The 16,372-nt window shown below is 41.9% G+C and overlaps 1 protein-coding gene across 5 annotated transcripts in view; it reads left to right on the plus strand.

Moving 5' to 3' along the window:
* AMBRA1 (autophagy and beclin 1 regulator 1) overlaps positions 1–16,372 on the plus strand; it is a 136,206-nt gene that overhangs the window by 90,779 nt on the left and 29,055 nt on the right. For all 5 annotated transcript variants that reach the window (XM_074867744.1, XM_074867742.1, XM_074867743.1 and 2 more), the window contains 2 exons: positions 1,294–1,482; positions 1,929–2,083. In XM_074867744.1, coding sequence (XP_074723845.1) covers positions 1,294–1,482; positions 1,929–2,083 — 344 coding nt within the window. The remainder of the gene's footprint in view (positions 1–1,293; positions 1,483–1,928; positions 2,084–16,372) is intronic.

Consider the following 16,372-nt stretch of genomic DNA (forward strand, 5'->3'; position numbering starts at 1 on the left):
TGCACAAAGCATTCTTGGCACTGTTCTTTTGTTAAACTAATAAGGAATCAAGGATGAGAAGTGCATTCATAAACTCATCTGCAATTTTAGCTGAACAAATCAAAGCCAATGCTGGGCTGCGCATGGTCTGACAGTTTATAAGAGAATTTCTGGACTGTAGAAGTTGGCATAGTGCTCCACATGCTATATAGGTTCAAGCATATGAGATGGAGTGTTCAGTCTTCTAGCATGCAAAGTTTCTGTGTTGCAAATGTGGGCTTTCTTTCTATTTTTTTTATATTTCTATCCCCTTGAGTTTGAAAATACTGGAATCTGAAATTTCCCCATCTTCAAAATAGTGTATGTGGTTTCAGCTCCAAACCTCCTGGAATAATTGCAGTAGTTTTAGTGAAAAACTGGAGCACATTTAGGTTAGGCTGAGGGAGCGAACATAACTCCAGCCTTGTCTTATCAAGCCATCATTGAACTGTTGGTGATGACAATGTTAAAAGGCCTTGGAACCTCACAGTGCCAGGAATGGCACAAGTGCATGGTAAGATTCAGTAGCCCAAAGAGCTTGTAGTCTGCATATGCAAGGCACGGAGGGGAAAAGATTTGTATGAGGTCACCCAGCAACTTGCCAGCAGAAATTAAACTAAAACTTATGTGAATTGCTGCTCGCTACCCTGCCTACTGAACAGTTACTTCACTGATTGCATGAGTGTCTCAAATACTGGAGTAATTAAATGGACGACTGGCTGGAGAAGTCTCTGCCCTTTCTCACAGGCTTTATCCAAGACTGGTGTAAAAATCAGCTGTCAGAAATGAACATCTGTATCTGCAGGGAGGAATTTTTCTCTCATCTCCTGTTTATGGGAGATAAGGGGAGCTGGATCTAGGGGCTGCACAAGAGAAGGGGAAATGAATTAAGGTGTACTGTTTCTAATGATACCACTGCTGGAGTTTGTCAGAGTCACGATTTGAGACTTGTTTAAACTGTGCTGTCCTTTGCAAAGGATGGTATAATGCTCAACAAAGGAGGGGTTTGATAAATTGCGATTGCCACTATTTCTTGGCTGAAGGCTCCAGGAGGTGAGTAGATTTCATTTCCTGGGCTCATTGCAGTGTCTTATCTCCCTTTTGGAGCAAGTATTACATTAATCAGGGTATTAACGTTTTATAAACTTGTAGAGGAAACTAAATGTCTTGAGTGCCTTTTGCATGTACTGTCCGGTCTCTAACATTAGGATTAAATCTTTATTCTCTGTTGAACCCGAGTGCTTTAATAACTGTTCCTTTCTTTCCTCTTTGCAGCCTCTGTGAACGTGCTTGTTCAAAACTGCAAGATTTACAATGATGCTAGCTGTGATATCTCTGCTGATGGGCAGCTGCTGGCAGCCTTCATTCCCAGCAGTCAGAGAGGCTTCCCTGATGAAGGAATACTGGCTGTGTATTCTCTGGCACCCCACAACTTGGGCGAGATGCTTTACACAAAGCGATTTGGTAAGCATGCAGCAAGAAGTCAGGGTGGGTGGGGGTGTGAGAAGTTACCTCAGAACTCAGTGCTGAGGGAGAAATGCAATAATCTGAACATCAGTGATTGTAGTAACAGGAAATATTTTATTGGCCTTTCAACCACCCATAAATATAATACCGCTTAGGGAGAAGCTTGTGGTATGGTCTGGACATGTAAGTTGCTGTTATGGGGGAGCTGCTAAGAGATAGCTTTTTATTCCTTAAAGAACTTCATTGTCTTAGTGGGAGGACGCTTGCAGCAAGGAAATATCTCACAAAATTTGTACTTGTGCAGGTCTCCTTATTCTTCTGTACCCCTATAAGAATGAGCTTATGTGTTATGGGAATGCTGAGAGGGAATGAAGAAGCCGTGAGGATGAAGCATAGGGAAGGATGTCAACCTGTGAGAGAAATAACCCCTCTTCTCTTCATAGGCCCTAATGCCATTTCTGTGAGCCTGTCTCCAATGGGCAGATATGTAATGGTGGGACTGGCGTCCCGACGTATCCTGTTGCACCCCTCCTCAGAACACATGGTTGCTCAAGTCTTCAGGCTGCAACAGCCCCACGGTGGAGAAACCTCTATGAGGGTGAGTGTATGTGTATTCCATTTCTGTGTGGTTTTATCAGTGATTTTGCATCGTTTTGGCTCTAGCCTAGTAGTTAGTTGCTGGGTTATGATAGCAAAGAGGTAGCATGCTCCAGGCCTACTGAATAGTAAACGTGAAGGAATTTATTACAGAGGTATGCAAACATGGCAGGAGAACGTAAATATAACAGAACTGTGAAACTTTGCTCTGGTTTCAAATATGATGACAAACAAATACATTCCATGTCATGGGATACATTCCTAAGTCTAGATATCATTCAGAGTACCCAGTAGGTCTTTTGTACTTCTTTGGGTAATATGCATCTTGCTTGTAGTACTACAGTTGGCTTTGCTGGGGGAGTTTTTCAGCTGAGGCTTCAGGATCATTTGCTAACATTTCTAAAAGCAGCTGACCTCTAGGAGAGCAGCCACCAGTGGCCTCAGGAAGGGCCAAGCTTCATACTGTGCTTGCAGAGTGAAGGTGAGGCTTACCATACTTCTGCCAAACAGGCTTTTGTTGGCTATTTATTAGTGAGCTTTCTGTGTATCTGTAGGCATATTTTGGCAGTGGAATTATCTTTCTGTACTTCTGCTTCGTGGGAGAGCTGAACCATGACACACTGTGACCCATTTAGTACCTGAGGGGAAAAAGGTCATCTTTTTGCAAACTGGCAAATAGAGTTAAGAGAACGTGTATGTCTTGCTTTGTTCATCAGCAGAGCGCAACAGCTGTTCAGTGATAGTTTAGGATAGGAAAAGCCGTGTCCAGTTGATAATGCACAAAGAGAGTTAAGGCAGAACTAGGTAATTTCTAAAGCTGAAATTTGGGCTGGATTCCAAGTTTTAGGCCACGTATTTAGGGGACTTGTTGCAGGAGATGAAAAATAGCTATTCAAACCTTTTTGTTCTGGGGGACAGCTTGATCATAGTGGAATTTATTCCATGAGCAGCCTTTTTCCACTCTTTTTTTTCTTTTAAAAAGTTTTTCTTTTTTAAAATGCCCCTCTGACTATTATTACTTTTGGCAGAGCTTTCCCAGTGTATGAGGGTTGCAGTGAGCCATTTGTCTAGTGGCCCGGCACTGGGAAGAGACTTGTCTCTGTGAGAAATTGCTTGATTCACCTTCAGACTCTGTAGTTGCTCTCCAGACTGCTCATGATTCAGAGAGGGTCATCTCAGCTGCGTCATTACATGAGCTGCTTTATCAGCTGATATAAAACTCTTGTTTATGATCATCATCTGCTCCATGTTATAAGGCAAGGGAAGATCAATGATGAGGATATTCTTTGGTGCACCAGTCAGCACTTTTTCAGCCCTGGTTCTGAGCTACCATTCTGGTATGAGCCTCTTAAGGTAAGAGACAAATTAAAATGTATTTATGAAAAAAGCACAATTTGGTTAGCAGGTAAGGTTGGTGAAAGCTGTGTGGATATGATAAGATCACTAATTACATGGATTCAGTATCCTGTTAGGTCCTTTTAAAAGTGTAGTTTGCCCTGGTACTGTTTCTTTTCTCAGTTATTTTAAGATCCTAGTGAAAAACATAGCTTTTACTGCCAGATACGGGAGTATTCCTTCTCAGAGTCTTTTTACCATATCATAGTAAGTTAAGATAGAGAAGTTCTATTAGCTAAAATCATGTCTCTTCCTCTCATCCATCCTTTACATTTGCTCTAAACTCCAGTTGCTATGGCTTCTAGCCCTTCCTTTTGGAGATGTTTTTTTGTAGCCAGCTAAATCAGTAAGCTTCTGTCTAAATCTTCCATTTATATTTCTTCATCTCCATTTCAAACATATCTTCTTTCCCTATGGTGTGTTATACTCTTCAAATGCTTGTACCCTTGCTCTTAGTCACCATTTAGTGAAGTAATGCTTTGTATTCCCTTAATCTTTTCTTGTAATTCAATCTTCCAGCTTTCGTTTTTTTCTCTTCTGAATTCTCTCCAAAATACCCTTCTCTTTTTTTTTTTTTTTCTTATTCTGGGATATGTTTAAATGTACGTAATGTGATAAGCATAGTCTTACCAGAAGCCCACAGAGGGTATTTTTTTCTGCTTTTTTTGGATGACAGGGCTTTACTTACGCAGTCGAAAACTGTAGTTTTTTTCCTTTTTTTGCTGTTAATGGTGCACTGAAAATTTTGTACTATTTTTCCCACTCTTCCTTTTCAGACTTGCTCCACATCACTGCACTCCTGTCTTTCTCATCTGCTGTGGTTCTGGATTATTTTTCTCCAGATGGATTGCATGTATTCTAAAGGTTGCTTTTTTTTATCTTTCTTGCACATGTATTTTTAGCTTCCAAAAACCTTTCCCCCACGTTTTTAAATCTATCCAGTCTAGCAGGATTTGCTAACTACTTTGCTGTTTTCCCCTTTCCCACATCATGTTTAAAGATGCTAAAAATGTCTCATTTCTGACTGCGTTGGACTTTCAGCTTTCTACGTATGTGACAGGGTCACAATTAGACCACTTCAAATTAATTTGGTTAAAGAGCCTTCTTGTGGGATGATATTGAGTACAATCTGTAGGACCAAGCTTGGAAAACATAAAACTGTCAATCTTGTAAATACTATTCTTTCATCTAGGTGTAAAAATTAGTAGATCAACTACAGGTATTTCTCCTGTCCTGAGTTTTGCAATAAGACTGCTCCATAAGTTTGTAATACTTTTCAAGACATGCAAAATGAAAATAGAGCTTTAAGTAGGAAACTTTGTAATATTCTCAGCATACTGTCTTTACAGTGGTTGACGTATCCATATTCAGTTGAGTAAAAACCTGTTTGCACCTTGGCCAGCATGCAGTAGAAGGTTTAGGAAACCTGGTGAAACTGTATTCTTCAATCTCTAATGTGCACATTAGAGAGAATCAAAGAGCATCTTTGTTGCCTCTGTGCCAACAGCTTGTAATACAAAGCAATTGTTACTCAACTTCTTAATTAAAAATAAGTCATAGCCATGTTCTGAAGCAATGTTTTGTAGATATTTTAATTTTACATTACTCGTGAAACTCCCAAGAGAGAAAATCAAGAGAAATGCTACATCAGATCCAAGAAAACTCTTGTAAGTTGTTTCACAATTGTTCCTTCCTTCCCCAATGCCTTTTGATTTGCAATCAATGAACTGGGAGAGTAGGGCTTGGCAATGTGGCCTATAAGTCAGTGCAAAAGCGTGGCAACCTGCCAAGGAGTGAAATTTCTGCTTCCAGTTAACCCCTCCTCCACATCCTTGACTAGCAGTCAGTGGAGTGCAGGTTTCTATTCCTCAGTTTCATCCATCTTGCTGTTGAAATAGAGGTTTTGAAGATGCAATTAATCAGTTTTGTTACGTGAAACTCTTAATACATTTAATTGCACCTGGAAATCCCCTGGCTGCTGGTGTAATTTTCCGAGTTGGAGAGAAATGTTTTCTGAGAACTGCAGTGCTTTTGGATTGTACTAAGGAGCATCTTGGTTATAGAAGTGCACATTGTCTATATACATCTTGCTCTTAATACTTTCAGAGAGATTGGGTAGAGTTCTACAAGTCAGGGCTAACATGGTTTGACAGTTATGAATTTTGTTCAGAAATGGAGTAAAAGTAGTGAATTGTCATCAGATACGGTAGTCATGAGCTTGGAGGTTCATGCTCTTTCTATTCGCTCCCTTCAGATTGATCTGCTTAGCATTTCAGATTCAGATGGAAATCTGGCTTTGCTAAAGAGCAGGTTTGTTTTTCAGACTGAGGCTTAAAAATCTCTCTAGTAGTGTTGACTTTTAACAAGAGTGGTATGCATAAGCTTCATTTTTTGTTCTTTCTGTTTGTGGTTTTTGTTTGGTTTTGGGGCTTTTTTTTTTTTTTTGCAAACCTAGCTAACATCTCTGAAATTTATCTGTATCTGGAGAGTACAGGGAAGGAATTGCTTCTAGCAGATCTCTAGCTTGGGGTGGTACAGGTAGCAGTGGTACTGGGAATTGTCTGGAAATAGTTGAGTTTCAGCAATGGACTTCAAATATGGAGTGAGAATAGGTTTTGCAGCCTATTTTGAAAGCATAGGTGGAGCTCATCTCCAAATAAAGAGGATTTGTTTTCAGGCTGCTTGGGTCTAGGGTGATTTCTGAATTCCATATGATTCCAAGAGTATATGGAGTTTAAAGAATTTAGAAGAACGTGAAATTAGAAACTTGGTCGGAGTTGAAGTTCCTTAGAAACATAGAAACAGATCATATTGCCCTGGATCTGTTTGCAGTGGATATTAGTGAGAAAAGCAGCCAGAAGGTAGTTTTATTTCTGGCATTCACAAATTCTGATGCCCTTGCAATGTTCAATGTTTTTCATTTACCCCGAGGAAGCTAACTCTGAAATATCAGAAAAACATGGTTACTGTAATCCAAATTAAAATAAAACTTGGAAAGCAGCTTTTAAACTAAGGATACGAAAAGTGAGGTAGGTGATAGAAAAGTTTGATTAACATGAAGCTGAAGAGCAAATCATACAATTTGTGGGGTAAGGTGATTTAACAAGCCCCATCTCTAATACTGCATTATGCTTTGAATTGGGAAGGAAATTCAGGCTGCAGAGATCCAGAATTACCTCTTGACAAGATTAGTGTCATTTGGGAAACATCCCGATGAAGTGGTTGGTCAGTAGCCTGGATGGAACAGAATACGTGTATGCTTCCATTGTAAACAGATGAAGAATTCCAAATACTGCAGGAAGAAGGGCCTGAAGCAGAAAGGCACATAGAGTTTTAGCACAGAGCCAAGCTTTTTTTTCCAACATATTAACTCTTAATGAGGACAATGCACTGAATATGTGAGAAGGTGCACAATTTATTGAGTGCTGTTGTCTTGTGAGCTTCACGTAAGTGTCAGTAGAATGTATCCAGTATAGCCTGCAAAGGTCACTGCCAGGCCTCACTGACCTGTGAATGCTCCTGCAGCCGTAAGGGAAGGGGCTTTAAGCCTGAAAACAAAGGCTGTGCACATTTGCTTCACTGAGGCGCAAGTTACAGTTTTGTCAGAACCCTTGATAATGTGAAAAAAAAATTGATTAGGAGAGTATGTGGAGAAGGCTTACTGCAACATGTTACCTCCAGTGGAAAAATTCATATGAACTAATATACTTCTGAAAACAAGAGCAGTTTGTAAGAAAGAGAGTACCAATCTCCTGCTGTGTTACTGAAAAAGCACGCTTATTGGTATATGGCCCCTTGTCTCCTTTTAAGAGAGATGTCGACATCTTCAGGTCGACAGGGAGAGCTTCTGACAACTCTGAGCAGAACTGCAAATAATACATCCAATTACTGCCCAAAGAAATTTTTCGCTGTTGGCAGAAGTTGAAACAGGTAGATGTTTCTTAGACGATCAAAAGTCCAAGCAGAGTCACAGACTGCATGTACTTCTTGATACTAGGAAGAGGGCATGGGGCCAGAACCCTTTTTTGACTGTTACGGGAAGTCCCTCTTTTTAGTACAAAGTGGAGCATAATAGCCTGGTTGAGGCCAAATAGTTTTATATGCTCTGTGTATGGGCAGATTCTGGCAGGTGTCTTTAGAAAAACAGAGTGTATCCAAAACCCATGTTGGTAAGCATTGATTATGTAGGGGGCTGTAAGAAAGAGCTGTGTTCAATGTCATGGGCAAATGCAACCTTGGGGTTGCAGATGGTGTGAAGATTTGCATAGGTGTGCACATTTGTGTATAGATGCAGGAATGATATGTTACAAGAGTTATGGCTGGCTTGACTGATTCACCTGTGACTGCATGAAGGCTGCTAAGACAGAACTTAAACTGTAAAAACTTAAAACTCCTTATGATCCCTTCATAAAATATTGTGTTAGTATCTCATGTGAAGGTTAAATATGGGAGCGGTGTCAGTTTTAGCAAACTGGTGTATGAAGAAGAGGCAAATGACATCTCTTCGGGTTGTTTTTACTTCATGGGATGTGAAGCTGAGAGCCAAGACTTTTTGTTTAACATGGGGTCCAGTATTAGGAGAGTTGAGCTCTTGCAGTTCAGGTAAGGCCTTGAGCCCGTTTACCCCACAGTAGCTACTGTCAGCTTTGGTGCAGTTGGGTACATAGTTTTAACTAGATAGAAGAAATTATGGCAAAGATGGTTCCATGTCTGAGATTATGTGCAGTCATTTTGCTCAAGTCAGGTATGTGGAAGGCAGCCAAGGTGTATTATTACCAGATTTACACTAAACTGGCCATGGGCAGAGAGGAGGTTTGCAATTTCATGAAGGCTTATTTTTTCAGTGCTTCTTCCTGCCATCTTTCTTGAATTAAATTTAAGCCAACTCTTTCCTCCAGTATTTATTCCTTCCAGACGTGTAGGCAGCTGGATGACAGCCTCTTTTCACCTAGATGAGGATGCATGTAGCTGTGTCATCAACATATTGTTGACATTTGATCTTGTATGCTGTTCTGTTGACGCTCAGCAGACGGAGAGCGGGGTGGAATGGCAGCTGTGCACAAATCCTTTGCTCTTGTCATTAGATCTTTAACATATTGTGGATTTTGCTGTTACAGTCTCAGCATGACATTTAAGGGGGTACTGCTTTTGGTTTGCAGTCTGAATTAAGGGCAAAAATGAAGAGGCTTGTCATTCCTTTTGCCACAGAAGTGACTGTATTTTTATTAGATTGTTCCAGCACTGAGAGCTGTCGGTGATTTTTGCAAGAGATAGCAATAGCTGGGGGCACAGTGCTGTTTGCACAGTTCAGTTCTCTTGTGCATCTGCACTGAATATATACATATCTATCTTCTGTCACGCTAACACCCCCTTTGGCATTCCTGTTTCTCTCCTTTCATCTGTTCCAACCACACACATGCACAATTGAAAGGACAATTGTTTTGTTTAGCAATTTCTTGCTTACTCAGCCCTAGGTTTCAGATCCAGGCTTGGACCAGTCCCCTAAAGGGCTTTTTGGGAGGTATTACCCTGGTTTTGCAGCCTTTGAGAGATGGGTAGTAAATTAATGAGCCACTTCACTGCAAGTGTGTTATTTTCCTGAGTGAGAGCTTTGTTACCCGAGATGATCCATTTCTTCATAAGAACTAGTTAATGTTTTGAAATTTCCCACTAGTTATTTTAAAGCTCTTTCCCATGTAGTAATTGCATGGCAGGCTTGTGAGATAAAGTACCAGCTGATAATGCCAAGAGCTAGCCTAAAGAAAGAAAGGGTTAGGTGTGCTATAATGAGACTTCTACTGATTTGAAAGATCAGCAATAAACTATGGGATCAAGTATGGTCAGCAAGAACCAACAATGTTTTACTTTTACAGAAAGTTTCTCTGTCCATTCAACAGAAACTTCTGGTGCTGAGCTGTTTAAGGAATTGGATCAAGTATCCTCAGTTAGGGTTTCAGTTGTTGCTGAAAATTAAGGGTTAGTTCTAATTTAATTTGCTGTGGCTCAGAAAGCAAAGCAAGGATTTTCTGCGCTGAAACAGGTGCAGAAAAAGGCAGAAAGAAGTTTATTGTATTGGTAAAGACTAAAGAAGAATTTCATATATGATCCTGTTGCATCTGGGGAAGATAAATGGAGTTGAAAGAAATTTTATTTGTGCTGAGCATTGGTTGATAAGATCCATTTGAGGATAAGACTGACAAATCCAAAAAGATAAGTGCATTATTTTTTACTTCTTCCATTTTAACAGAGGAGATCTAATGGAAAGACGTGTATGTTGTTGGAAGGAATCAGTTGTGGGGGAGGGGTTGAGAGCAGCATAGACCAACCTGCCTAATAAGGGGAGACTGCAAGCAAAAAAGCAAGATATTTTTTTTCCCCTGTCTGATCATGGGAAATGCATGCCTTTTTCTTTGCCTCTGCATATAGATACAGAAAGGAGACTCCTTCCAAACAAAGGGGAGACTTGCCTTGTTTCCAAATACATCTGATATACATTGTCTTAAAATGTATTGAGCTGTTGGTCAGTTATCCCAAGGAGTGTTTATTTTGCTTTGCATTCAAGGTCCTCTGCTTTGGACAAGCTAGACTCGAATTCTGCTGCAGAGGGCTCTGGGGTTTGTGGCAGTGCAAGGCCTAAGTCTGAATTTCAGCAGCTTTTGTGAAATTCATTAATAGAAGGCAGAGTAAAGAATGTAATCTAAGCAAAAGAGGGATAGTGCTATTAAGGAAATCAGGTTAGGATGTCTGTTTCCTATTACGCTTCTGGACCTTAAAACCCCTTGTTTAAACTCATTGGCAGCATAATAGAAGTCAGTTATGCAGGTGGCTTCCTGACAGCTAAGCAAAGGACATACAGTGCTCTCAGTAGAGTGGTAGATGCTTTATAGCAACTTATCTGATACCCTTGTGTCAGAGGTGTACTAGTTAACATGTTGACATTTAAAAAATATACCAGGTCAGATCTTTCAGTGGCAACACACCACTGGGATGAGTAAGGCAAAAAAAAGATAATGAATTGATTTATGTGCTGTTCACTCTCAGTAAGGTACTTGCAATCAAAAAAGATGAAGTGAAACTTCTGAAACCTCAGGTTCTTGTTCAAGGTCAGATTGTAGAGCAGAAGATGAAGGGCAGGTAGGGAAATGCAAAATGTGTGCAGCCCTAGTTGTGCTGCTTTTGGTTTTGCTGTTTATGCCTTCATCCTGTGGCTGCACCTCATCTGCTGCTCTGGCAAATACGAGTGCAGTTTGTAATTTTCTGCATTTGTTTTAATGCTCCTTGAGTAGTTTCAAACTGTAGGTAGGCTTTGCTTGGTGTGCTTTCAGTGAACTCAATGCAGTGTTGTGGATTGGCTGTGCTTTTAGGGCTGCAACCGTATTACATACTTCATGTAGCTTAGTTTGCTGAAGTGTGTTACAAAATGAGGTACCTGTGCTGGCCGGAGGCTCTGATATAACTGCAGCTACATTGGCAAAGCTGTGCAGCCTCTACAGTTGCTTTGGTGGTATAACCTGTATCCATATGAAGAGCACTGTGTTTACCAGCATAAACTTTACATCTCTCCAGACATGAGGTACAAATGTTGGCTGCCAGTACAGCTATACCCATCCAGCAGAGATCAACGCTCCTTTCCCAAGCTCTTTTCTCTGCAACCCAGGCCAGAGTAGCTACAAGACTGTGGATTTTATCAGTTCTCCCCGGAAGAAGTCCCTATTGGATTTAGTGCATTTGATGTTTCTCTTCCTATGTGTTTTCATGGACAGTCAGCCTCTGGTGACAGCGTTGATTCAGTTGAAAATGCATAATTACATTTTAGGCTGGTGCCTAATAAACCGACCTGATCTGCTCCAGCCTTTCCTCTGCCTTTACCTGTCAGGATGGAGCTTCACGGATGACAAGATTTCCCCATGTAAACAAGAGAACATCTGTACCCCCTCCCCACGCAGTCTTTATCAAGCTGATCTAACAGCCCAACTTACTGCTTGGGCTAAGCAAAGGTAATGGCTTGAAATTTATTGGCATCTTGAAAGGCAGTGCATCTAGTTGAGAGCAGAAATGTCTCTATTGAATTTAGAAAGATAAAAAGCAAGAGTTCCTGCTGAGTTTCCCTACCCACGTGCCAACTTTCTCTTCTCCTCCAGCTTCAAAACATGTTTTTTCTTTCTTGAGTGCCAGAGAGGAGAAGAAAGGTCCCACTCAGCCAAACAAGTAATGTTCAGCACTCCCCTGTTTTTCACTGCTCTCCTTAGAGGTGAGAAGGCCTTGAGCAAAGAGGCGGCTGGGCAGATGTCATGGTGCCCCCGCTTTGGCCAGAGGCACAGTGCTGCTCAGACCAGGCAAGCCGTGCAGCACCGTTGCCAACTGATGGGCAGCCTGCTGCTACTTTGATGACTGACAGGGTCCTGGTGATTGCCCTGTCCAGCTTTTTAATGTTGGCACACCCCAGAAATGGAGGGGAAAGGTGGAATTTGAAGAGCGTTATTAAATAGCAGCAGCTTCCCTGGGATAGAGCAGGAAGGGAAGAGGGAAGCACAAGGTCAATAACTAGGACTTTGCAGAGCAGAGGCTTTTAGCAAAAAGTTTTCTTACCCCTCCAGGGCAGGTACAAATTAACTGTTGAGCTCTGTGCTTATGTGTTGTGCTCTGGGCCCCCTTCTTCACACATAAGTACAGCAGCTTGACGGTGAGGAAGAGATCATCGGGAAAGATTCCTTGAGGCTGTTGATTGTCATGCAGCCTCTCCTGGCTCTCTGCCATAAGTAGATACCTAAGTTTAATACCTAAGCGGTGGCTGTGACAGGTGCTACAGTTCTGATGTGCCAGCACTGACAAGTTGGAGGGGGAGCTGTAGCAGTGGACTTGAGGTGGCCTTTGCACTCCACATGCAGCTTGTTTGCTGAATACTTTGAGGGCCTATTTTTTTTCTTTTCCTCATGCCTTACAGCTCTGCTTTCTCTGAGCCATCTTCTCCCCTGCTGAATTCAACGTTGAAGTGGTGGCTGTGGAGTGATGAAATGAGCTTTAGGGAGTTCAGTAGATGATGTACGTGCCCACTCTTGTTCAGGGAGGATGCAAAAGACACACCGAAGAGATAAGTAGTTGCTTCTAATGTGGTCTTTGAAAATAGAGAAGTGCAGACATAAATACTCAAACAAATCTTTCCCCACACTTCATGGTTACGGGGATGTAGAATGGAAGCAACCAGCTGTTTCTTTAGTGAGTATTGCTTTCCCTTTGTATGAGAGTTGCCTTTTGTGTGGAAGCTTAGCTACATAGACAGTTTTGGTATTTTTAGAGGAAGACTTTTTATCTTTGCTGACATGCCCTGAACTGAGAGGAAAGATGGAGTCCCTGAAATGACAGAAGACTTCTGGAATCTCCTGTGAAGTGTGGGGAGATCACCAGAGACAGAGTTTTCTACAACATAAGCACAGGTCAAGCAACTGTTCTGTGTAATCCAGGCTGGGTTGTGTGGCCCTAAAGGGAAGGGGTAGGACCCTTCTTGCCTGCTGAAATGACATGTATTGTTTATGGTGTTGCCAATAAAAGAACAGCTTGCTGTACTTACATTGCCTGCTTGGGCTTAAGCTTCCATAGGGATGTTCTGAAGCTTCCACTCCTCAGACTTCACAGTGTTTATAGTTAGAGAAACACACCATTCAAAACTCTATTTCAGAGCAGCATCTGGAAACAAATGCAAGTGCCAACTTCATAAAATGCTGAATCGCCACATCTAATGTTGTGACTGTGTATTACTGAATTAGTAGTGTAGTGGTGCTAAGAGCAAGTTTCACATGGGTTATGGTGAAGAGGCTGGAAACTTGCTGTGACTGCTGGCAGTGATTATGGACTGATAAAGTGTGAAGCAATATGATATCTGTCCTAAATGAAAATGTCACCATATTTGAAATAAACTCTCAGAAGGCTGTGGTAGAGTGTGGTGGGCACCTTAAAGATTAGTGGACTTCTACAACAGTGGTTTTAAACTGGTTCCTGAGCCCTTGGCCATCAATATGGCTGTTACACGTGACCTGCAACTAGTTTGTGGACCAGCCCTAATGAAAGGGAACTGGTGAATTATCAACTCTGTGCATTTAAGAGTGTTTGAGGGTTGGCAGCAATCTCTTGACCTAGAAGCTGGAGAATCATGTCAGTGTAGGATTCCTGTAATAACTTGAATATTCTTCCTAGAAGTTTGGAACTACAAAGCCATTGGACAGTGGCAAAGAGGTGTGGTCACTCAGCGGTATGTTTTCAGGCTGGCTACTTTGGTTGAAATAGCTCAATAACTTTTTATAAGATTTAGCAATGGAAACAAAAAGACAGAAATTAGCTGTGATCTATGGAGAGTAACACTTCCTGGCAGCCTTCTGACCTTCTTTGATGAGAAGGACCTGCCGATGTTGAAGGAACTTTTAATTTTTTTTTTCCACTCTGTGGATAGAGTAGGGGGTCTTGCTAATGGATGCAATTGCAACAGCCAGTCTGTAGGACTGCATCAGATTGATTAGCTGGGTCCTGGTTACTGCTGCGAGTGGTGATTATGCCAGTACAGCTGCTTTCTCTTTTTATGTACTAATTACCACACGCACGGATGTCATCACCCTTAACACTGCATGGAGTTGTCCCATTAGCGTGGGAGTGGGAAGCAGCAGGGGAGGGGAGCTCTTCGGCGTGACAAGCTGTTTAGAAGTGAATGGAGTGGAGTGATGAAGCAACTATTCTTACACAGAACTTTTAAGCCATCTTGTCTTTGAGATTCTGCCCTCAGCCAACATTTTTGCAGGTTGTCAGAACCGGACCCGTGTCCTTGGCAGCACTTTCCATGGGGTGCTATTTACTGCAAAGCACCTGGACACTCAGCTGTAGCTAGCAAGTCTCCCCGCTTTGTGTGGCTGGTTGCGGAGCCTGTGGGGTAGTGACTGTGCAGACTGACCTGCCAGTGGAGCAGAGCTTGGGGCTAGCCCAGGAAGGCAACTTCTCTTGCTGGGATACCTTGCAAAGCCATTCTCGGGAGAAGAGAAACCGTTTGTTTCTCACTTGCCAAAGAAGGATATGATAGAAAACCCTTGTAGTTCTTGAGAGATTTGGAATGTTTATTTTATGAATTTATGCTCCCAGTTCTGGTGGACCCCTCCCTTTCTCTTCCTTCCTCCTCCTCCTCCTCCTCAAAATCCAGTCTTCCCATCTCAGAGTGCACCATAATCTCCATGGTAACAGGTGTTACCATTGTACATCTGATTTTTTTTTTTTTTCCCCCTCCCCCTGTCCCCCCCATCCCCAGCAAGCAAAGCAGGGAGGGAAAGGGACAGACATGACAGAGATGGGTAAGAGCTAGATAAACCCCTAAGGGCCTGTTCCTTCCATCCAAACACTGAGCTGCTCCGAATACACTAACTGCTGAGTGATAGCTAGGGCAAAGAGTGACCAGCCTCTGTCATACAGAGAAATCCTCAAGGACATTTTCACCTCTAATGTGGTCTCCTCAGAGGAGAGGTTAAATGTGTTACTGATGATGGGAAAATATGTAGCTATATTGTTTTCCCATGACTTACTTTGCATCATGATGGTCAAGATGAAGGTTCTGGGTACTAGCTATTGGAGGGCATACAGTTAAGTGGTCTCTGCCTCAGACTTCTCAAGATAAATTGTCAAACAGACAAGATGTGGGGTGGGCAGTAGAGCTACAGAGAAAAGCAGCCCCAGTTTGTTAAACTAGCTGATGAGTCCCACCCTAATGAATTCTAATTATTACTTCAGACCACCTCAGCAGTGCAGTAGTGGTTGATCTGCATTCCCGTCTTACCTTTATCCTGTTGTTCCAGCATGTCCTCATTCCCATCCCTGCTTCCTGGTCCAGCACTGTCCCCTTTTCTGGAGAGTCTGGAAAAAAGGTTTTGTGATGGATGGATAGTTGCCCCCCAGAAAATCTAACAAAAACATACCTTTCACCTGGGAATTATCCCATTGAAATCTAGATTCAAAGTCTGTGTTACCTGCAGTGATTACAGGTTTAAATCCTAAGTAAATTTCTGCAGAAATTCTGTTAATGATTTGGAGTTTAAACGCAGTCTTTGGTTCTACCCTTCTAAAGCCATGATGGAACATGCTTTGATGGCCCAGTACACTGAAGCAGCTTGTCCCTGTCTATCCGTGGTAGCCACACTGAGTCATTACTCCTCTTTCTAATTCCCATGCCTTTGTTTTTGTGATCTACATGTGTCATATTTTCTGGCTAAATGGAGAGTTGTCAGTATACCCAGTTCTGGTTGCTGGATGGCAGGGTGCAGGAAAGTGTTGTGCTGTACGAAAGACATTAGCTTCTTGGAGTAGAAGGAGAATATCTGCGTAGGTATAATCTGTTCCACTTCACCGTTCTTGCTTTTCAAGCTCATACGCTTCAGAAACCAAGCTAGTGCAGACCAGAAAGCAGAGCTTGGTATTGGTCCTTCGTGTACACAGGGTTTTCGTTCACCTGCATTAATGTAGCATTTGGGAAACACTGACTTGCAGCTCTTCAGCTTCTTACCTTACTGCAGGTAAAATGGATGGTGTTGGAAGGGGACCTGAACTGAGGGATTTGTTACTTGCATGCTTGTGTTATAATCTCTGGATCTTGCTTTTCCTTTGTGCGCTGTTGGTGTGGGCATTGGTCAAACTCTGAAACATTTTCAGGAGGCTGTTTATAAAAGGAAATAATTGTATATTATTTTTGCATAAAGTTTGGTTTGCTTAAGAGAAACAATAAACTTTTGATGCTGAAAGCCTATGTACTTACCAGTTTCTTGTTCCACCCTAGTGAGTTAAGATGAGAGTTGAAGACCAGAAGAGCCCCAGTTGTCCTGCTTTCTAACGACTATACCACTTGTTCCCATCACTTTGCTTAATTAGTTTG

The sequence above is a fragment of the Strix uralensis genome, chromosome 4 (assembly GCF_047716275.1).
Source record: "Strix uralensis isolate ZFMK-TIS-50842 chromosome 4, bStrUra1, whole genome shotgun sequence".
NCBI lineage: Eukaryota > Metazoa > Chordata > Aves > Strigiformes > Strigidae > Strix > Strix uralensis.